Here is a 24,770-nt window from a genome sequence, read left to right on the forward strand (position 1 = left end):
AAGGGCATCCTCTATTATGAGCTCCTTCCAGAAAACTAAAGAATTAATTCCAAAAAGTACTGCTCCCAATTAGACCAAATGGAAGCAGCACTCGACTAAAAGCGTTTTAGTCAACAGAAAATGCATAATCTTCCATCAGGATAATGCAAGACCACGTATTTCTTTGATGACCAGGCAAAAACTGTACAGCCTGGCTGGGAAGTTCTGATTCATCCACTGTATTCACCAGACAGTGCACCTTCGGATTTCCATTTATTTCGGTCTTTACAAAGTTCTCTTAACAGAAAAAAATGTCAAGTCCTTGGAAGACTGTAAAAAGCACCTGGAACAGTTCTTTGCTCAAAAAGATAAAAAGTCGTGGGAAAATGTAATTATGAAGTTGCCTGAAAAATGGCAGAAGGTAGTGGAACAAAATGGTGAATATGTTGTTCAATAATGTTCTTGGTGAAGAAAAATGTGTCTTTTACTTTTACTTAAAAACTGAAGGAAATTTTTGGCCAACCCAATAAACAAACAGTAAGATGATAGGCATAAATCTAATCGTATCGGTAATTACATTAAATGCATATTGTGAAACCAGTCAATTAAATGACAGAATGTCTGACTGTAAGACACAGCTAAACATGCTATCTGCAAAAGATTCAAGCGCAGCTGCCTTGGATTCAAGGAGAAAAGAAGTAGTCTGTACCAAAACAATAATGGCAATGTGAGGGGGCAGAAGAAAGCTGAGAATTTAAATAACAGGCCACTTCTACTCAGTGACAGCCAAAATTTATTTTATTTCATTCCTATGAAAACCAGAAAATGTTGCACGAAGAGTACACACTATACTATCTGTTCCCTACAGGTTCAATCTAGTTTAAAACTTCAATTTTTCAACCTACGTTTTTACAGCAAACGCTCTTTTAACAAGCCCTATAACCAACTTGCCAATTAATGACTACTGCAGAAAGACACACAGAATACCAACTAGCACCTCTGTTCCCCTAAGTTGAGCTGAATGCTTGCACAAGTTGTATTTGTTCTCAAACCTGAACACCAGCTGAACTGAATTATTAAGTTAATGGAAATACTGTTTAAACTACCAGAACGAATGCAAAAAAAAGCTTTTTCTAAAAAGCAAATGTGTAGTTTCCATTTCCTTAGCTTTTCCTAGGAAATGCACACAAAATACACTAACTTCATTCCAATCTCTACTCAAAAAATGCTTCTTTTCAAGGCCTTTCCTGTCCATCAAATGTGAAGGAGCATTCTCTGTATTCTCTATCCCAAACACCTAGTTCACTTTTCTTCAGAACATTCAGTCTGATATTGTATCTTTGCTGTCTTATTTCTACCATTAGATTATAAACTCAATGAAAGCAGGGAATTTGTCTCATTTATTCTGGATCCCTAGGAGTTAGAAGAGGGCAAGTCACACAGTAGATGCTCAATAAATATTTAAATGATGAAGAAAGAGTCCTTCAAGATAATCTGATTAAAAGGAGTTACACTCAGATTGCAGCTTTTTTGATAAGCTAACAGTCCAAATAATATCAAATAAGATAGGTCGTGTGTTCCCCATTCCCCAAATGAATTCTTCCCGGAATTTAAACTGTCACAGCCTTATCTCCCACTATTCCCCAATATGCACCCTTCTCTACAACCAAAGCGGAATACCAAGTCTCCTCTGAACATTCCCCAGTGAGTTCAACTTAATCTGCTAAAGATCACACTTAAAAGACAAGAGGGGGTAATATACGCTTTACGCTGGATGAATTTTCATTGTTTAACATACCTGACACCCAATTATTAAAGAGCCCTAGTAAAATTCAAGTCTATTACAGGGTCAAAGAGAAAATGAAATCAATTTCTGAAGGCTCAAGTCACAGATAAACAATTATTGCACATTATTAATGCTGAGAACAACCATAAAAACAAAATAACCTAACAAGAGTTAAACAGTGCTTTACTGTGGGCTCAAATGATCCCTACTGCTTGGAAGGGTTTCTTCTCCCTCTGCAACCTATCAAAATCCTTCGTCTTTCTTCAAGGTTCAACTCAGGGCCATCTCTTCATTACATTTTCCCATCATTTGCTGCAACTGGATGAGAAGTCTCTCTCTCTCCTTTGATCCCCATAGAATCTTTAATTCAACACCCCTTAAAGAATGTACACAAATAATACACAGAATATGGTATACATATTTTCTTCTCTGTTACAAGTTCTAGAGGGTAAAAACTGTATCTTATTCATCTTTACATCCACTAAAGCAACTTAGAAAATGTGTTGCAGGTATTTACTAAGTATTTATTCAACTTTTAAGTTTATATTCTTCCACATCGCACAGAAATTGAACTGACTGAAACTTCATGCTAAAGTCATACCATTTCAACATTTTGAAGTAGGACAACTCTCTGAAGTGGTTGATTCTTTTGGTTAAATAAATCAACTGAAAGGAATCACTTAGACTCAAAATTTTACACTCCATCTGAGAAGGAGAACATGTCCATTTCCTAATACTCTGCAACTGATTACTTACCTGAGACCATGGTCTGTGATCTGATAACATCCGGACAGACTGAGAAACAGAAGTACACGCCCAGTCTCTTGATCAGTTTTTTCACTCCCAGAGTAAATTAAGTCTTTTCCCCTAAGCAATCTAGTCCTTGATGCTTTTCCACACAATGCAGAAGACTCTGGGAGTGCTGACATAGTTCTTAAAGCTGTTCCTGTACAACAAAATGAATGACCACAATACGCGAAGGCTGGAGAAGCACAGTGCTGCTGCCAACAGACACTAGTCCTTAGTCCAGCAATGTCCTTACTGTAACAACCGGAGGAGGAACAACTAAAATTGGATGCTGTTTCCGTTACACAAAGACTTTCAACATTTCTATGTCTCCATTCTACAGCATCTTCAATATCAGCCAAATCTTCAGCATCTAACATCCACACATAAGGAGAAGTGAAATTTTCAGGAGAAACAGGCTCAGTCCAGGGGTGGTCATTATCTATTTCTTCTCCAATGCCCTTGTTAGTTATATCGTGCAAACAAGCATACTGCTTGGTGGACTGCATGGTAATGTCTTTATTTTTCCATGTAGTCGAAGTAATTTTGCTTGCAGAAGTTTTCAAAAGGCCACTCTGATGAGATGTCAAAATTCCAAGAGCTCTAGAAATCTTCTCTAGAGCCACATCTGTGATTTTTTCACATCCAGATAGATCAAGATGTCGAAGACTCTGGCAGCAACCAAGCCAAGTCCAACTTTAATTAAGAAGTAACAACAACAAAAAAAGTAACAAGACTATTAGTGGGTAATGTTAAATTCTTCAAAAGCATTTGATTATACATAAGTAAACAGAAACTACAAGAAAGATTTTAAATCTAATATAACAAATCATTTACTGAATATCTATTGTCAGGAACTATCTTAGATGCTAGGAATACGAAAAGACAATAAGAGTAATTAGGAACTAAGAGTACTGCTAACCCAACAGAAGGGTAGGAAAGGAGAAGGGTACAGAAGGGAGAGACTGTTTTTCATCCTGGAAAAAAACCAGTAAAGGAAAGGCTGTACACACATTAAAGAAAGAAAACAATAATTAGGGGAGAAAGCTCCAGAAGAACAAGCTCTAGGAACTGGTAGAGAATTAGCCTCAGCCAGAAAACACTACACTTCTCCCTCTGAAACAGGAAGAGAGGTGCTGATATAAATGCTAGGGTGGGAAAGAGAAGGGTGAGGTAGAATAAGAAGGAAAGTAGCAGCATTCAAGGAAATAAAGTCGGGATGTAGCTTGAAGAAAGTGTTAGAATTTCAGAATAACCATGAAAAGGTTAGACGGTTAAGAGGAAGCTTTGCCAAATGGCACTGGGAGGCCAACTGAAAATGAAGACATCTCTAAAACACAGCACCACTCTACATGGTTGCACGGCACGGCTCAAAAGCCTAGACAAAGCACAAGATTACAAAGATGACAGGAGGATACATGTGTAAGTTTTGGATCAGCAGGGACCTAAGGACAAGAGCAAAGAATTGGAGAGTGCTATCAAGTTATTACCATAACATGACTGAAATCTGATAGTAAAAAATAACAGTATGATTAAACGGCAATTATGCAAATAAAAAACTATAGAACAATTCTACTGAATCAGAGTTAGAAATCATCAAATTTAAATATTCAAAAATAACTAACCTGTCAAATGCAGAATCTGAAATGTCTGTTTGGGTAAGATCCAAATGCTCCAAGTTAGGACAAAGCTCTAAAATCTGCCTAACCTAAGAGGAAAAAAAAAGTCACTGTGAAGATCTACAGACTTTTAGTTACATTAGAGACGCAGCTTTTAGTAAAGAATACATCCAGTGGTTCTCAAATTTTTCTGCATGTAAAAATCACTTCAATTCTACATCATAAATATATATTGTGATGAGATCCCAGAACATCTGTTTTAGTAACTGTAAGATTAGACCCAGGAAATTTACATTTTTAAGAAATACCCAAGGAGATTCTGATGTAGAATGTCACAAGACAGTCTTTTACAAAACCATGATTTAACTTCACCTGCCCATTTTACCACACCTTACATATTATAAGGAATCATATAAAATTGGGCTTCATCACTTAACATCTGTAAAACTAAATAAATGGTTTAACCTCTCAGTCTATGTTTCCTTTTCTATAATGTGTAGACAATGATATCTGTGTACAAAGAGTACTATGAGAAGTGAAATGAAAAAAGGTGAAAATTAGCAGTGTATGCCTACCCATGGGAAGGCACACTCATGGGTAAACTGTTATTTTTTTTCTTTTTTTTGTTATTTTTTTCCTTAATTAAACTCAGGAATAAGCAAACCAAATGTAGATCATTGCTACTTTTTCTTAATACCCACACTAGTGGTAATTCATACATACCATTTTGCTGGAAACTGCAGAGCTGTATGCTAATACTAAGGTTTTTACAGAAGTACCCACATACGGTAGAACATTATGAATTAAGCCATGGAGTAAACGTTTTTCCATTTGTGCAATGCTGATAGCAATCGACTCCTCTGCAGACTCTTCTGTAAAATGAATTCGAAAGTCTAAGAACTTGATACATCAATTATAATTAGGCTACTCAAGGAATCACCGAATCAATAAATATGAAACACTTTTTGCTGTCCTTTTAAACTCCCTTATATATGCAAAGGAAATTAAATGGACAAGTTCTCACTCACCAGGACTTAATATTTAACAGGTATGACATCAACTAAAAAGAGACAAAGGAAAAAAACAAAAGGTTTAAATGAGAATGAAGGGAAGAATTTTTTTACATGCTTCCAAGTTGAAGGTAATTTTCTTCTCAAGGTAATTAGCAGATGGAAGATAAAAATAACTCACTTCAGGCACTAAAAAAATTTTGGAAAACACTTTGACTACTTGAAGAATAGCATAAGTTCTTCAAGAGAATATAGGATATCAAGAGGAAAATTAACCATAATAAAAATAATAAAAAGTGTCATTCATTATTTTACATAAATACCAATAAAAGGAACACAGAGCTGGAAGAGATCTGAGACAATTAAGTTAGGCTAGTCATAATGAATCAGGCAAAGAAAAGTACCTTAGAATTTTTAAGAAATTAAAAACGAGCGTGGCTTTTGCTTTTTCACTTAACTTCTGTAGAGCTTGGATGTTTACAATACGATGCACTACTGCAACAACAACAAAAAACCCTATAAACTACAATTTAATATAAGGAAAAAAAACACTACACTAAAAAGAACGAACTAATAATTTTATCACCTTTCTCAGGATCCTACTGCTCTTTTGCTTACCTGAAGACCTAACTCGAATGTCTCTAAACAGGTAGCGGTTTAACAGGATAAGCTGAGAAGTCTCAGTTAAAACAAAACTGAGTGCAGCTGACAAAAGGAATACAAATAGAATAATTCTGAACTTGTGGCTGATGTTTCCATGTTTACAGATATTATTCTAAATTCCTCTTTAGCCAGACATTTATGTGAAATATAGGGATAAAAGTGACTTTTATTGAACCCCATTTATTTTATTTTCAGATAATTCTTTTGTTTCTGGGGCTCTCTCTAAAAGTGTATTGTTAACGTGAAATCCTAAAAAAAAGAAAACTAAACAGCCTATGAAGAATAACTTCTTTGAAAGACTAGCAGAGACAGCTACGCTGAAAAAGCACTAACATAGATGGCAGATTCAAAGTTCAGTCTTAGATACACTAACAGCCAAACAGATACATTACCTTAGAAAGGCTCCATTACTGTAGCCTTAACCTTTCCCTTTCAATATGAAAGAAAACAATAGCTGTCTCTTTGTCTATCTTTAAGTGCTGAAATAAACACATTAAGTTTGATAAAGCCTTTAAAACTCAAAACAAGTATTATGAATTGATTTTTTAGAATGCATAAATCAAGTCTTCCTTAAGGTGACATCAGAGTAAAGACCTTAACTGCTTGAAGTCTTTGCTCAAATTTCTCAAGGGACCTTAACTACTCACTCTACTGAAAATGGTAACTTCTTTCCTTCCTCTCTTCCTGGCAGGCTTTTCTTTTATTTCTCTCCACAGCACTTGATACAATCTAATACTGTATACATTTTGCTTGTGTTTACTGTCTGCCTCCTCCTCCAAATTTTAAGCTAAACAAAGCCAAGGATTTCTTTTTTCCATTTTGTTCATTATTAACCTCATGCCCAGAAAGTGCCTGCCACAGGGTAAGCAAATCACCAAATCTAACTGGAATAGACCTCTTCCTTACATGACACCTTCCAAACATTTAAAACTATACCAAGCTGTTTTGCACCTTCATTTCATAGAAATAAACTTGCTGCTAAAAGAATAATCTTTGTATTTATAGTCTTTACTTTCCACAAGTTTAGTTCTTTTGCCAGACCAGCTTACAAGTGGGCAACTTTTAAGTAAAAAATTCCTACAGGTTCAGTTTTACGAAGTAGAAGAATATCTTACTCATTAATTTTTTTTTTACTATTTTCATCATCTTTTAATAATTATTATTTAGAATAATATCTAAGATAGAATTTGTGCCTTTCTCCTCCATATTCCTGAAGAGCATCTTTCTGCACCTCTGTTACAGCATTTTCCAATATGTACCTTGATTTAAGAATCATGTATCTAAATTCTCCAGTTTGTGAGTTCTTTGAGGGTAGGAATAAAATCTGTCACCCTTGAATTCTCCCACGGTGCTTAATTAATGGCTACACTAGTTTATATAATCCCTAACCATTTACAAAGGATTTTCATACATATTACTTCTTAATTCTACAACCACTATGTGAGGCAAGTGCCATGACTGCTCACAAATGCATAAACAGGGTCAACAGCTTCACGCTCCTTCCTCTGGGCCACAAAGGATTCAGTAAACACTACTGAACTGATCAAATGAAGTGGTCCTAAAAACACGGTGTAAACTGCATAGCACTATAATGAATGTATATTATTTAAATAAGGAAAACAGCCATCATTTTCTCAAATTTTTTAAGTGTTTCAATCAACATAAAAACATATGGGAAACAAACCTACACACATTTAAAAATTACCTGAAACAGAATTTTAAATATGTTTACTATTTCGTGAAAGTTTAAAAAGCAGTAGGCTTAAAATTAAAAACACCAGTTTTTTTTAGAAAACACAAAATACATAAATCTTAGCACCTTAAGTCCTTGTTAAATGTAGCATGAATTATTAAAGCACCAGGTAACAATTTTAATTCCAAACAGCTTACCAGATTCATCTATATCGGCATCTTCATCCCACTCCTGAAAAGCACGACTTTCATCTTTTCTATTTTTCACCCATTCCTCATCAGGTTCAGTATCAAGTTCAGTTGCAGGACCACTATACCAGTCACCTACTCAACAAATAAACAAAAAGGACAAAATAAGATTAGATTGGCTACCACTACAAAAAAATAACCTATTTATAACAAAAATCTCTGCACACAAAAAATATGTGAGCCCTAGGCAATGAGCCAGCTATTGTTAGAAATACTCAATTGTGGCTTAAAAAATTACATTTAAATGCACACAGAATTCAATTTTAGACATACCAAAAGAACTATGAAAAATAATTATCAATAGTCTTAACATGAAATTTTAGAAATCACTGAAGACAACCTAACCTTTTTCCCCTACTTGTGGCTTCACACTGGCTCCAGCAATACCCCCATTATGACAATACCTAACAAACAAAAGGAAGCAAGACTTTCTGCCCTGTAGTGAATTAGTCAGCAATTCAGAACTAGGTGTGAACAGAAAAAGGGAAAGATTAAGGTAAAGCTAAACCATGTATTTAAAGGTTCTGGAGAATACAGAGCAACTGAATCACATGACTGTGAAGTGAAAAACAATGCAGAATTAATTTACTGAATTCATAACATTACATCTAACTGAGGGCTCCTCAACCTTAACACCATTGATGGATATTCTGGGCTGGGTAATTCTTTGCTGAGGAAGGCCTTCCTGTGCATTGAAGGTGTTTAGCGGTAACCCTGGCCTCTACCCACCCTGGATGCCAGTATAATACTCTAAGATGGGACAAACAAAAATGCCTCCACAGGTATTTCAAAACATCCCCTGGAGGGGATAAAATCAATTGTGATCGAGACCCACAGGAAACAAACACCATAAATAAATTAAAACCATTTTTATTGGAACCTTTTGTTTAAGCATATCAAAAACGGGGGGAAAAGCAGCATATTTAAGATATGATTAACTTCACAGAAACCTAGCATAGCATGATATTTGATCTTTATATCAAACAGCACCTAATTATCTATGACTTCCTAATAAGTAATTCTTCATAATCAAAAACACAGCTAAAAAAAAGTATTTGATATATCCATACTTGCCTTATCTGACTTTTCACTTAATACACTATTATCCTAAAATAGGAAAAATTATTCCACATAAAAATAATAATTCTAATCATTTGGATCAGATTAAGTCTACCCAATACTCCAAATAGCTGCATGCAAAAAATATTATATATCTAACAAAAGCTTATTTTAAAAGTGCTACATATTGATACAAAATATAAAACTGGTTTTAAGTCACACTAATAGTTTAATTATGTAAAAAATACATATTTCCATGCCAAAGTGACAAATTATACAAAGCTAAAAAAAAATTAAGTGAATTTTGAAGTAAATACTCACCTAGAAAAACTGTTTTAATTCAGTGACAGAATATATGCCATATTAATTGTATTTACCCCATGACTGCATTATATGCTTATGAAAATAAAATTTTCTTTAATTGTTCACATGTAAAACTAACTTACCACAATGAAATTAACTAATATGAAATTGTAATTTATAGAATGAGGCATTACAAATCACAAAAAAAATGCTAAAGGCAAAAACAGATTCACTTACCGTGAGCCACTGCCAAAAGAGAAACAACAATGCCTCATCTTTAAATTTTATGGAATTTATTTTGTATTTTTAAAATAATCATATAATTATTTAAAGCTGTTCTGACAACCTATTAATTTTATCTTTACCTTCCATAACAAATATGGAAAATTCCAAATGTAGTGAAAAGAATAAGTAGCATTAAACAAGCAGCATAATGAACACCTGCGTACTCATCACCTATCTTCAACAATTAACAACATTTTGCCAATTATTTTTCATTCCATCCCCAATTATTTTTCCTAATTATTTTAAAGGAAATTGCACACATCATGTAATTCATCCATGAATACCTCAGCATTGTTAGCTTTTTAAAAATGTATACAAAGACATATACTCTGACTATGAAACCTATTTTTTAGTCAACCTTTCAGTGTTTCCCTCCCTGGTCTTGCTTATTAATATCTCTATATATTAACCTAAAAAAAACAGATTGAAATGTTTTTAAAACAAACTAAGCATTCCATTTACCTACCTCTGGCCCAATGAACAGGGTAAAGATGTTTCCAAAGTGATCCAGTTTTTGCTAGCTGAGACCATTTAGTGCTTACTTGACTGCATCGACACAATTCTTGAGGATTAAGATAACTGAAAATTGACAGCATTACCTCAGGAGGAAGAAGAGTTATACCTGTGGATCGTTCTGACACTTCCGCTTCTGAAATAAAAAAGAAAAACTTTAACATCAAAGGCTGTAAGAGCAAATGCAGTAAGAAATTACAATCACATTTCCAAAAATAAAATCCAGTGCCTAAAGTCCACTCCTTCCTGCTTGCAAGCTGTGAAAAGGAAATAACATGGATCAGAGGTAACATGGAGATGTTAAACTTGTTAAGAACCTGCAAGGTTAAACTATCACAACCCAAATCATACTTCATCAGGGGGAGCTACAATAATGAACACAGAACTGACATCCTCTTACAAAGGCGGCACAGAAAACACAATACTCACTTTGTAGCATAAGAAGCATCATTTGAAAAAGGAACCCAACAGGTTATACAGCTTTAAGTCAGCAAGTGTAGAGTTGGTCAGATTATGAGATCTCCAAGGCATTTTTAATGACACACACAAATCTCACAACATTTTCCATTCGTGCATTACAACTCCTATCAGTATCTTGTGTTCCCTCTTTGATTTTCACGTTTCATGTAAGAATTCCATGAAATATGACCTCTTTAACCTTTAGGTGCCTTAACCTACTTATCTTATTTATGAGCCAGTTGAGACAATATAATGTAAATATTTCCAATGCTGGTATACATTTATCAGGAATCTTTTGTCAGCAGCTATTACAGAAAACAGTCATTCGATATCCAATTTCCTATAATGTATTATTTCAGTAGCAATTTTCCAAAGGAAAACTGCAAATGAGGCATACAATAAAGAATATAAGACATAAAAGTTTCATTATTAAAGTACTAAAAAGAATTTGAGTACCTTATATATTTGTCTTCACAAAACAACTTAAATATAGAAATGCTATGATCAAATTACTTTAACCTAACCCTTTACAAATGTAAAATATTTTAAACATAATACAGCTATAATTTACTTTGAAGGAGTGGGAAAACTCAATGTAATAAGTGTGATGCTTTTAAGTCCCATGTTATAATTACAATTAAACCAGATGCAACAGGTCTTGGCTTGACGTCCAAGGCACAAGCTGCATTTCAGAGTGAAGCACACAAGCTTTATGGGTTTAATTATAGCTTAACCTATAAAAACAATTTTGTTTCAGCATGCATCTCACCTACTTTGTTAAACAAAAATAAGAAAAAAGGACCAATTTCAAAGACTTTCAAGCAATTTTAACAGGAATGTCATTGCTATTGCTCATCAAGCAAAAGCAAAGGAATTATTACTAGACTAAGGATGCCAATAATTTTATTTAATGATGTTTTAAAAGGCAAAGCTAGAGAACAAAAGAAAAAATAAAAATGAGGAAGCAGTCTATTAAGGAAAAAAGCAGAGATATTTTATTTGCATTTGTCATTTGTTTTCTCAAAGTGACTTATACATAGAAAAACTATGCCTCTCCTACGCACTCCCCTGTGGATTCCTGGATATAAACTAAGAGAATGAGAACGGGTGGAGATAAAACTATAAGCATTAAATGATCTTGAAAAAAAAAAGAAAAAACAAGGAAGGATAAAAACAGCCACTACGGTCAGTAGAACTCAGAAAATTGGATGACACTGCAAAAGTGCTCTGTGTTATGGTAGTTTTCAATAATTCTGATTGGTCAAAATAATAACTATCATTAACAATAAAACATTATTATTATTAAATTACTGTATATTTATATACAAATAATATTGAGTTATGCTCACTAATCAATATTATTATTATTATGATGTATATATATACTCCTTAAAAAAACACTATATTGCACATGGCCCAAGTATACGAGCTGTTGAATTATCATAGATAATAATAAATTCTAAGATAGAAACTACTATCCTCAATTAAATTTACTATACTTGAAAACAAATGGCTTAAATTACTCTTCAAACAAAACATAAAGTTCATATCTACAAGAAGTAAATGGCCTCAGAACAAACAAATCGCTAGCTATCTAAACATATGACTCTCACCTTTATCTGACTTTTCATCCACAGAATATTTAAAAAACTTCTGCCGTTCTTCAGCCTGATTCCACAGGTTAAGACCTCTAAGGAGTTCTGCAGCGTCCTTCTGAGAGCAGTGTTGTGCAATCACTTTCTTTTTAATATCCTTAAGCTCTTCATAGGTAAAATATTCCATTAACATAGGCTGAAAAACCTAAATTAAACAAAATACTCATAAGGAAATATGCCTAGTTTTGATTTTACTCTACATCTTTTAAATTATTAATAGCTCAAGTGTAGTATTATGACCACATATTTGGAAGACAAAAATTTAGTTGTTATCACTGAGTTAGTTTACCCAAAAATTGCAAAGAAGAATACCACCACCAAAGATCCTTCTCTCTAGGGCTTCTCCAGTCAATCTCTAAACAATTTAAAAGCATCCGAACCAGAAGGTCTTCCTGTACAGAGCTTATCATACACTCAATCATTCTCTTATGGTGAGACATTTAGGTCAGTTAACTGCCTTCTGCTACTACAGCAACTGACCTCTAGCCAACCAGGGCCTCTAAATCATAGGAGAATGGTACCCAGTGTACTAGGACCATAAAAGTCAGAGCTCTACTGACACCTTCAACTATTCAATATTATCTAGGAGATGTATTCTTTGAAATAGATGCTTAGTCCCAATCTCCAACTGACAGAATTAGAATCTTTAGAGATGGAGCCAAGGGCTTTTTTTTTTCATTGTTCCATAGATAATTTTGATGTGCATCACAGATTAAAAAACACTGCTCTAGTAACTCAGTGGTTTCAATGTTGGCTGCATATTTGCATATTACAATGACTTGGCGAACCTTTAAAATATATCCATGTCAATATCTATCTCCCACCTGATATAGATGATCTGGAAAAGGCTTCAAAGTAGATTTTTTAAAAATAGCCATCTGATTATAAGGTGAAGCCTCTTTATAGTGAGAATCACTATAACTGATTTACATCTGAACAAGAATCTAGTTCTTTATAAAATATTTTCTCTATTCCTTACCCTGATACTCATCCCACTTTAGAGAAGGAAGAGAATGAGAAAATGTTTTGCTCACCCATTAAGTGATACCCTAATACACGTGCACTAGGCATAAGACTGGTAAGTTTAACACCACCGTTTAATTACTAAAATCCACTACTGAAAAAAGAGCACTAAAAATTCTTTAAACTTAGGATAAAAATACAGAAAACATTAAAATGTTTAAAGAATCTTCTAAAGGTTCAGAAAAGACATTAGGGTGCCATAAAAAGTTAACATTGAATACACTGCCATCCACATAATAAGACAATAAAAATTTGTTGAGTAAATGAATTAAATCAATCACTCATTCCATGAAAAGCAACAAGCTCTCTAAGGAAACAAAATTAATGCTTTTTTCCCATGGATTTTTCTTCATTTTCTAAAATGATCTAGAGATTCATCTCCCTATGCATTATTTTGAGGAATCAAAGGCAAAACAATGTTTCTTAAATTTTATAAATCAAAATCACAGCGTGGAAAAATTATGCTTACCTCCTCTTCCTCCTTCATGTGAGGAAGAAAATCTCTTGTAAAAGCCTCCAATCTCTCTTTCAGCTGTTTTGCATAATTTAACTGCTCACATTCATTCTAGAAACAAAAAAAATTGTATTCTATAAAAATTTTGCTTCATAATTTTTCTGTATCTGATCCTAGAAAGTCACTTTGAAACGTAACTTGAAACTTTAGGGAAAAAAATTAGACTAACAAATAGCAAAGTGGTCTCCGTACTTTGCTAAGTATAAACGATGGCCTCAAAACATCTCGAAAGAATCTTGAATTCCATTAGCAATGTGATCTCATACTTCTTTTTAAAAATGTCATAAAAAGTCTAAAAATAGCAAGTATGTGCTCAAAACTTCCACTGCTTTCTAATGCATATATTGATACAATTTCAATGTGTCCGTTTTCCAAATATACCTCTGAGCAGTCCACAAGAGCCTGCTGGACTATATCATTATAGAACCCCTTTAAAGTCATCTAGCGCATCCTCCACTAAATAATTCAGAATACCTGTTGCATTATTCTGCAGAAGACCATATCCACTTCTAAAGGCAAAGAGCTCACCACACCTTGAAGGAAGTCATTCTAATTCTGGACAACAGCTAAAAAGTTCTTCCCCGTATGAACTATGATCACATCTCCCTGTAACTTACCCATCACTTCTATATCAGCCCTCTCAACTTAATACATGTGGAAAATTTACAAAATAATGAAACTTTTAAAATGTGAGAATATCTTATCCCTGTTGAGTCCTCTCTAGTCTCCTCCTTTTTGAACTAATTTATTCAACTGCTTCCCAATAGTCTATCCAATGTCCTATTCTCTTAAGATTTTACACATTTTCCTTAGGGATACCCAAAGGGCTTCCATTTCTACTTACATGCTAATAATTATCAAATTTGCTTTTCTAAACCAAATTACTCTTCCAAGCTTGAAGCCCAACTAATGCCTCCTCCCCACTAATAAATGCCCTCCTGGACTGCACACACAGCTCAAACCCAACCTGTCCATAATGGATCTTTTTACTCCCCAAGCCTCTTCCATAGTCCCTAGAAAGTCAAGCTCAATTCTCCTTCTTATTTCCTTTCTCTTTCTTCTTTCCTCCTTCCTTTATATGCAATCACTACCTTCTACCAATTTTATGCCCTACATTACTCTCAAGTCTGTCCTCTCCCCTATATCTCCACTAATCACTACTTTAGTTCTGATCTTAATCATTTTATTGAATAGGTAATACATGAACATGATATAAAATTCAAAGAGTACAAAGGAATATTCAATAAAAAATAAATCTCCCTATACTATCTTCCTTCCCAGTATTCTATTCCTACCCAATCTCCCACCTTCCCACCAAATAGCTACCGTATATTCTTCTAGGGACTACTACAATAATTTTTTATAACAATCTTCTTGCTTTTCTTTCCCTTCAATCCATCCTCTTCCCTGCTGCATAACAGTCTTTCTAGAACACAAATCTATCAATGAAAGGTGCATGGTGGTTTGACAGATTGCAACTTAAGTCTATGTCTCACCAAGCCAAAAGGGGGACAAATAAAGATGAAATTTCAAATATCCTATAATATGAAAATATAGTCAACAGGAAAATTTCTCTACACCATTATCCTAAACTACACCCAAAGATATCTTTAATTTTATGTTATACAATTAAAAATTATTCTTTATAACCACCCCTCTATGGCCTTGTTCATTGTAAGTAACAATTTTACCTTTAGTCACCTATAACTGCATTTATTACAGATTTAAGAGTTCAGCAAATGTTATCAGAAAGTAAAATTTTTACAGTAATTAAAATTTCAACTTACAAAAACACCTTGAAGATTTGGAGAGCAGCATTCATGATAGAATTCTGCATATAGTAATAAAGAGGGAATAAAGCTGAGTCGGGCTCCACTGAGTCTTCTCAACTAAGCCCTGACCTTGAGCTCTGTCCCTGGCCCACTTTGTCCAGTTTTAGCAAAAATCATTCTGAATCAGTCTATCAACCCCACCACTGCCACCCTTAACATTTGATAACTCTCAATATCTATCCACCCTTAATATCTTGTCACCTCGGTGTACCTTCAGTAAAAGGCAGCAAGAGTCAGTCTAGCAAGAATCTGCCAGCCTTGATGTTTCCTCTTAGTAGCTTTCCTGACCCTCACCCTGCTCCCTGGCTATAAATCCCCACTTGTCCTTGTTATATTCAGAGTTCAGCCCAAATCTCTCTCCCCTACTGTAAAACCACACTGTAGTAATCCCATGAATAGTCTTCCTCACTGTCTTTAACAAGTGTCAGAGTAATTTTTTTTCCTTTAACATAACATCATTTACTATAAAACGCTAACAAGTTTTGCCAATGACATATCAGAAGATGACACAAGCTATGATAAATATCCATTTTGCAACTCACCTTAACATTCTTCAGACCCTTTTCAAAGAGGCTAAGCATCTCAGAGAGTTTATTGTCAGAATGCACATTATAAATGGTCTGGCTGCGTTGTTGAAGCAAACCAATAATGTATTCATTTTCAATCTGCTCATGCATTTTGAACTCCTTAAAAGTAGCATACAGAGACTGCAGAAGAGCACGGAAATCATTGTTGTTGGAAAAGTTGGTTTTAGAAAGCTGAATAAAAATTTAAAAAGAGAGCCATGATAAATATATGCAAATATGCACCAACAGGAAATATTACAAATGCATTCCTATTTAGTTTTGTACACAGCAAAATACCTCCCTTATACTTTGTTAAAGTAGGAAAGGAAATTAACAAGTTATAACAGTATAATAAAAAGTGCCCTAGGGGCTTCCTAGGTGGCGTAGTGGTTAAGCATCCACCTGCCAATGCAGGGGACACGGGTTCGATCCCTGGTCCAGGAAGATCCCACATGCCGCGGAGCAACTAAGCCCGGGTGCCACAACTGTTGAGCCTGTGCTTTAGAGCCCGTGAGCCACAACTATTGAGCCCATGTGCTGCAACTACTGAAGCCCACGCGCCTAGAGCCCGTGCTCCACAACAAGAGAAGCCACGGCAATGAGGAGCCCGCGCACCACAACAAAGAGTAGCCTCTACTCACTGCAACTAAAAGAAAGCCCGTGCATAGCAAAAACGACCCAACACAGCCAATAAAATAAATAAATAAATAAATTTATTTAAAAAAAAATAAGTGCCCTAGACCAGGAAGATGTTGGTTTGAATTCTGAAGGAAAGGAGGTATGCATCAATAAATCAGTTTCTTTAAATGAAAGAGATTCAGACAGGCTCCCTCAAACCTGTAAAAAGTATAATTCCATTACTCTAGACACATACTAAATACAGATACTCCATAAAATTACATGTAAATATTAAAAGAGCTGTGTTAGGATAATGTGATGCACTTTTTTCTTTGTTCAAATCTTCTTTACGCTATTATACTACTTTTACAATGTAAAAAATTCAAAAACTTTCCATTATAATTTGTTTAAACTTTAATATCAAGATGAATCTGATCTGTTCAGAAAATAAAGTATTGAGCTATTAGAACATTATTAGATAATTTTAGAAGAATTTTTTTTTTTTTTTAAGAAAACCAGGGTAAACACTTCAGCAGTTTATATAAGGAAGCATGTACTTTCTAGAGTGGAGGCACTGCAACAGCATAATGTGAAAATTTGTACATCAGGGCATGAGAAAGTAAATGCACTTGAAGGAAAGCTAAAAAAATCAATGAAAATGTAAAGAAATATATACACTGTCATTTTCTTTAATTCTACTATTCAAAAAGAGAAAATGACTATTCTGATATACTTTTTTACATTTAACGTCAAGTTAAATTCTCATGTTCAAAGCATACATATTATCAGGAAACTTGATTCAAGCTGAAGTTCAAAGCAATATTCAAACCTTCTATTGCCTCCACTGTCATATTAAATCTATTTTCTATTATGTTAATTCCAGTTTCAAAATTCATTTTAAGAGGGAAAATCCACTTAGGTTAAAAACAACAGACAGTAAATGGAGAAAAAGAAGCTATAAACACCATACTTCTTAGACTTGTTTTGTAAAGTCTGATCTAGTATTCTAAAATGGACAAGAGTCTAAGGTGTCTTAATTGCCCATTCTGGGCAGGACTCCTCAGCTTATGATGAAGCATCAGAAAAGATGAGAAACTCCTAAAGCAAGACTATTCCACTGTATAATTTAACCAAGGATCTGCTGTGAAAGGCAGACGAATTAGGTATAAGAGTCATTTACAGAAAACCAGACCTAGAGCCAGATTCTCTAGGACTAGGTTCCAGCCCTGCCATTTGTTTAGCTGTGTAACGCTATTTTCCTCCTCAACGTCTTAGTTTCCTCTCAGTGTTAAATGGGAATCATAAAACCACCTGTACTTCACATGGCTGCTGTGGGATTAAAATGAATTGGTGCTTAATAAGCATTAGCTATCATTACTCTGAAAATTAATCATTCATTTTTATAAATCCACACTTTTTTTAAAAATCCTATTCAAATATTTAATGAGTAGCTATTATAAGCCAGGTTTCTGGTACTTGGGATACCTCAGTGAACAAAACAGACCATCTCTGCCTTTATGGAGTTTACATTCTAGTAAAATAAGACAATGAACAGTAACCACAATAAATAAATTACCTAGAACCAATCTAGGGGTTAGCAACGTTTTCTGTAAAGGGCCAGATATATCAAGTTTTGTGGGACATACTGTCTGTAGCATCTATTTAATTCAGTTGTTGCAGCACAAAAGTAGTCACAGGAATGAGTGTGGCCGTATTCCAATAAAATTTTATTTATGGACACTAAAATTTAAATTTCATATAATTTTCACATGTCTAAAATATTATTCTTTTATTTTTTTCCAACTACTTATAAAATATAAATTCTTAGCTCCTGAGCCACATAAAAATAACAGACAAGATGGATTTGGTTAAAGCAAGGTCGTAGATTTTATCCTAAGAAATGCCAAAAAAAAAAATCACAACAAAATTCACTAGTGGCTAATCTCAGCAAATACTATCATGTGCCATTATATTTTAAAAAATAAATTAAAATGAGTCTTATAGAAATAAGAGGTAAATCAAATGAAAGCATTAATAACTGCTATAAAGTTTTTAAAAAACAAAAAGGATGGCAAAAAACTAAATAATGTCCTCATGTGAGTTATGGAAAATAACATCCTAAAAGACATGCAGGAAGGTTTGCATACATTCTCACTGGACTACTAGAAAATCCTTCAGATTTAATAACAAGCTAAGGTAAAGACCAGGTTCACACTACAGACTGAGAACCAAATTAGACAAAAGGACTCTCCCTTATACACAAAGTCAATCCCACAGAGTGGTTAAAAGTGCTGACTCTGGAGCCAGACTGCTTCGGTGTGAATCCACCCCTGGCAGCAGTCACTAAGTCGCTCTGTACCTTACTCAGTTTCTTCATCTGTAAAACAAGGCTAATAATATTAACTACCTAATAGGATTCTTGCGATGATTTAATAAGTTAATATATTTAAAGAACACAGAATATAACATATATAATCCTACTTAGGTTTTTCTGTTATTCCTGTATTTAACCCAAACAAAGCTATCATCAGAAGTCCTTATCCTGCCCAAGTCAGTTTTTCTCCACTTGAAAAGAGCAACTGTTTTTAACCTGGTACCTAAACTAAAGTCAGTAAATTTAGCAGTGAAGAGAGTAACCTGAGCATATACAATTTAACTTTTAAAAAATCTGTGCATGTGAAACGTTTTTTAAAATTGTTTGCCTCTGCACAGTTATTCAATCATAGAGACTTGACTGAGAAAAAAAAAAAACCTAGACACATAATATCTGTGACATTCTGAGGCCTACGACATGCTAGGTACTATACTAAACATTTTTAGATATTATTTAATTCTTAACAATCCTAGGAAGTAGATGTCATAATTCCCATTTTACAGGCGAAAACCCTGAAGCTCAGAGAAAATAACTTGCCCCAAACCATACAACTAGTAGACAACAAAACAGAGATCAAGTCTCTATGACTGTGAAACCTATTTACTTTCCACAGATACAATGTTAGTCCCAATCATAAAGCTATCTTTTTAGATCCAACATAGTAAACTGTCAGAAAGAATGCTCGCTCTAAAGTATTAGTTCTCAGCAGGGGTATGATTTTGCCCCCCAGTAACTAAAGGGCAAGGCTCAGAGACATTTTTAGTTGTCTTTACTGCAGAAGCACTACCGACATCTCAGTGGGTAAACGGCAGTGCCCAGGACAGCCCCCACAACAAAGAATCATCTGGCCCAAAACGTCAACAGTGCTGCAGCTGAGAAATGCTGCTCTAAAGAAGTGTTTTTTCAAACATGTTTAACCATGACCTTAGTATAAAATGCAGCACGACCCAGACACATACACATCACAAACACTTCAAACAAACTTCAGGAAACAATATTTCTCTCCCTAACCTGTGAAGTACTGTATCATTTACTTTTCCTTCCCCGCCCCCGCTCCCCCCCCCCCACACACACACTACAGTTTGTGGGATCTTAGTTCCCCACCAGGGACCAAACCAGGGTCCACAACAGTGAAAGCCCATGTCTTAACCACTGGACTGCCAAACAAGTCCCCTCATTTTTTTAATGCTATTTCTGACCCACAAAATTGATTCCATGACCCACTAATGGGTCACAGAACACACTCTGAAAAACACTGTTCTACAGCAGGATTATAAAAGTTCCTAAGTAACCTATAAGCATGCATGTTATCTTCTGATGTCTGACAAATTCAACAAGGAACAGAATACACATAATCAACAAACAGTAACAATCAATAACATGGTATCTCCCATATTTTAAAAGGATTTATAACTGACTTTCTGTCTCAGACACTCTACAACTTAAAATCATACTTACAGCCTGGCTTTGAACTGACTTGAAGTTGTGTGTCACTTAAAGACATGATATTAAGTTAAAAAACAGATACGAGGGACTTCCCTGGTGGCACAGTGGTTAAGAATCCTCCTGCCAATGCAGGGGTCACAGGTTCGCCCCTGGTCCGGGAGGATTCCACATGCCAGAGCAACTAAGCCCGTGTGCCACAACTACTGAGCCTGCGCTCTAGAGCCTGCGAGCCACAACTACTGAAAGCCTAGAGCCTGTGCTCCACAACAAGAGGAGTCACCACGCTGAGAAGCCTGTGCAATGCAACGAAGAGTAGCCCCCGATCTCTGCAACTAGAGAAAGCAACAAAGACCCAACACAGCCAACAAATAGATAATAAATAAATAAAAACAGATATGAAAAACAGCATAATGAAAACTCAAATAACATCACCCCAAATAAGTTTTTATTTTTTCTCTCCTCAGCCAGACAATGTTTTCATTTAATCAAGAGAGATCTACACTCAGTGAAGAAATCTTAATAACTATCTGCTCAAAACTACCTTACAGATAGAAAAACCTACGATCCACAGGTGAAATGTTTTGCATAAAATCATATAGCTAGCAATAAGTAGCAGAACCAGTTAGGTAATGCAAAAAACATGGGCTTCAGAACAGAAAAAAAACCTAAAGATTAAAATTCCAGCTCCCCTAATTACTAGTTGAGTGACTTGGGGTAAGTTACTTAACCACTAAGTCTGTTTCCTCATCTTTAAATAAGGGATAATACTTGTCTCACAGGGCTCTTGTGAGGGTTAAAAGAAGCAAGCAAGCATGTAGTAAGAACTCATTAAATTCCTTTTTCCGTCCTCTCCTTAGCTCTCAATTCAATGCGTATTCCCTCCAAGAAATCAATCTTCCCAATGCCAGTCAATAACAGTTTTTACAGGTATGCAGAGAAATAGAAAAATGAGGAAAACTAAATGAATTCTTCATAAAGCTATACTCATTGGATCTTCAAAAAATAATCTATTCAAATTATTCTGAGCTTATTTTCTCCCTATGGCTTTGCTCATAAAATGTCCTATCTTTACAGAATGATGAAGTAGATGGCACTTTAATATCCTTACCTGAAAACTTGGGTACTCCATAAAGCCTCCACCACTTGAATTTTTTTTATACCTGGCTTATGTATAAGTTTAGAAATCTTTGTACTATGCACATCTTTACAACCACCACCTACTTTGTTCTCAGAAATCAATTCACAAACACTTTAAGCCCACTCCTGACACTTTAATGTAGAGCTGACCGAATACCTCCCTTTGCTCCCAACATCGGGCATTTGGATCTCTATCCTAGCACAAATGTTAGACTATAATCTCCTAAAGAATAGAAGCTACATATCACACGGCAAATACAAGCTACTACAGAGCCAACTGACCGTAGAAACTCCATGCTCACTGGCAGAATTAATGTTAAGTTTTGAGGATTAGAGGAAAAACTGAGGAATTGAAGTAACTGGGAAAAGGACATGATCCAATGTAAATATTGCCTAAAATCATCCCAATTTGGAAGATCAGTGTATTAGCAAAAAGATTTCATAATAGATTGTCACCAAAAAATTTTTTCAGAAAGTACTCTGGTTTCATACAAAGAAAATTAAACTAGGAATCATGACCCTAACTTGGGTTTCCATCTGGATCTATCACTAACTGCTTATGTAAATTTGGCCTCACTAATCTAGACCTACAAATCCCCAGCTATAAAACAGAAATATCTCTGCCTTTACCTACCTAAAAGGACTGCTGTCTGGGTAACAACAGTGAAAAACCTTTCCATAAAACCTTTTATAATGTAAAAGGAAACCCATGAACAAAGTATTAAATTAGGTAGTATACAACAATATTTAAAATAGCCCACAACTTCAGAATAAATTATTCTAAAAAAACTAGTCTAAGCACATAACTGTTGCTGCTAATAACTAAATGGATGCTCCTAAAATATACTGTACCTGAAAAGTCAATATTCAGAATAAAACTGACTTTTTTTACAATTACTGGGCATTCAGTCAACATATAGAATACGGTGAAATAGCATATTTTGCATCTTTTTAGTTTAAGTACAAAACTAGTTCTCATTTTGTAAAGTTTTACCATACGCTGTTTGGGTTGGATACCCCTAGTCTGGTACAGCCAAAACATGGTAAAAGCAAAAGTTGAGATGACAAATGAATAAAAACATATAGTCTTTTAAGATAATTGGGCCATCATAAAATACTTTTTTCCCTTTTAGCTCCCAAAGGACATCCTAGGAGAGATTTTAATTAACTATAAGTATAAAGAAGAAATCTGGATGTACAATTCCTACACAGTTTTTCTTCCCCCTAAATCACCTTGGTCTCCGACCCACAATTAAGAAAATTGGCATTTTTAACCTTCCTAATGAATATATACCACAATCGCATTAACTACATCTAATCAACTCAAAATTAGTGATAATTTCAACTTCTGCTATGTGAAATTGAAAATACTTTCCTAGTTATTTCAAGAGGGGACATTTAACTACCAAGAAGAATCTTATTTGACTCAAATATTGTTTTAAAAAGGGCACTGTATTTTCAAAATTTGTTCTAACGTTCCAATCACCAGGAATGACACACAGCATTAACGACTGACTTCTTCAATTAGTCTTGCACGTAACTAAATAAAGTTGTGATTCTTAACTATTTGAGGAGGGTCACAATCATTTGGAAATCTGATGAAAGCCACAAACTCCTGAGAAAAATGTACACATGCACCATAACTTTCATAACAATTTCAGATGGTCCTGGACTACCTCTCCTCAGTCTAGAGAGAAGACCGCCATTCTATTACTCCTCATTAACCTTCCCTTTCCGATTTTGAGAAAACAAAAAACCTTCCCATTTTTTTTCTTTCTTGCAATTAAAAGATACTATCAGAATAACTAATTTCAAAAGCCACAGCAGGAAAAAACACTACAGCAAGCTAATTCAAAAATCCAGAGTTACACAATTACACAGCTTAACTAACAGCTTACCCACTCGTTATGTTTCTCCTGGATAAGTGGTTCTCACCCTTGGCTGCACACTGGACTCACCTGGAGAGCTTTAAAATATACTTGATGCCTGGGTCCCACCCTCAGAGATGCTGATTTTAGTGGTTTGGGCATCAGGACTTTTAAAAGCTTTCGGGGTGATTCTACTGAGCAAACAAGGTTGAGAACCACCGTCCTAGACTCCCCCTAGTATTTAAACCTATATCTGAATCGGGTATTTTTAATTTTCAAAATGGAGGGAGGAAAAAGATGGTTATGGGTGCTTTTTAAGCGTGGCGTGACACTGAACACTGGGCATCCTCCAACCACCTCGCTGGGCTATAAGAACACCTCTTCTCCCGCAACAATGGTTCTGCTTAGCACTATGCAATTTCTGAAAGTTCATCAAAGTCGATTTCTATGCTTAAGCAATAGGTCTTTAAAAGCTTTTTGTTTGGTTCATTTCTACACGAAGCAAGATTGCCCAAAGTTCACAGAATATCCGTATGTGGACAATCCCCAACATAAATTTTTGACAAAAATGTGGACTCAATACTGTTCTAAAATCATTAGCAAAAGGCCCTGAACTATCCCCACAAAAGTGCTTTTTTCAGCTTATGCTGCACCAATGAACGGTGGAAAAAGGGTCTCGCAGTTAAATCAACTTGTTCCGAGGCCCTTTTATTCGAGCCCACGTAAAGAATTCCAACAGAGAATAGCTGTCTTATTTAAAAAAAAAAAATCGAATAAATGCTCCGGACGATGAACGCTGCAAAGAAAAAGATCGTAAGCCAAGAAACCTGAGTTTTTTTTCCCCCAAATCAAACCAGTGAAAAGCTGGGGCGTAAAATGCGGGGCGGGGGGGAGGAGTTGGGAGAAGATGCCCGTTGGGCCAAGAAGCGAGCCGGAGGTTCGGGAGAAGGATGGATGGGGGTTTGGAAAAAGAATCGGGGGTCGGGGCCCGGGCGGGGGGCAGCGCTGATGGGGGAGGAGGGGAGAAACCGCAGACACGGAGGCAGTCGCCGCAGGGGGCCGGCCCGGGGTCCCCGGGGGGCGGCAGGGGGCGAAGGGACTCCTCTCCCCCGGAGCGGGGGCGGGAGGCCCCGAGGGCGGCGGACGGCCAGGCCCTCGGCCGGGAACGGGCAGCGCCGCGAGCTCCGAGAGCACGTCTCGGGGCGCGGGCCGGCCGGGCGGGGCGCGGGCCCCCGGGAAGCCGCGGGCGAGCGAGCGCGGCGCTGACAGCGGCGCCCGCGGCCCCCGGGGGCTGCGGGCGCCGCTCAGGCCCGGCCGCCCGGGGACGCGGCCCG

General features: G+C 35.8%; 1 protein-coding gene across 1 annotated transcript in view; it reads right to left on the minus strand.

Annotated features, from left to right (window-relative positions):
* FBXL5 (F-box and leucine rich repeat protein 5) overlaps nt 1–24,770 on the minus strand; it is a 48,784-nt gene that overhangs the window by 23,819 nt on the left and 195 nt on the right. The window contains exons 2-9 of the mRNA XM_057705373.1: nt 15,970–16,185; nt 13,551–13,646; nt 12,017–12,203; nt 9,898–10,080; nt 7,734–7,859; nt 4,894–5,042; nt 4,177–4,259; nt 2,522–3,247 (exon numbers count right to left, since the gene is read on the minus strand). Coding sequence (XP_057561356.1) covers nt 2,522–3,247; nt 4,177–4,259; nt 4,894–5,042; nt 7,734–7,859; nt 9,898–10,080; nt 12,017–12,203; nt 13,551–13,646; nt 15,970–16,185 — 1,766 coding nt within the window. The remainder of the gene's footprint in view (nt 1–2,521; nt 3,248–4,176; nt 4,260–4,893; nt 5,043–7,733; nt 7,860–9,897; nt 10,081–12,016; nt 12,204–13,550; nt 13,647–15,969; nt 16,186–24,770) is intronic.

This window comes from Hippopotamus amphibius, chromosome 13 (assembly GCF_030028045.1).
Source record: "Hippopotamus amphibius kiboko isolate mHipAmp2 chromosome 13, mHipAmp2.hap2, whole genome shotgun sequence".
NCBI lineage: Eukaryota > Metazoa > Chordata > Mammalia > Artiodactyla > Hippopotamidae > Hippopotamus > Hippopotamus amphibius.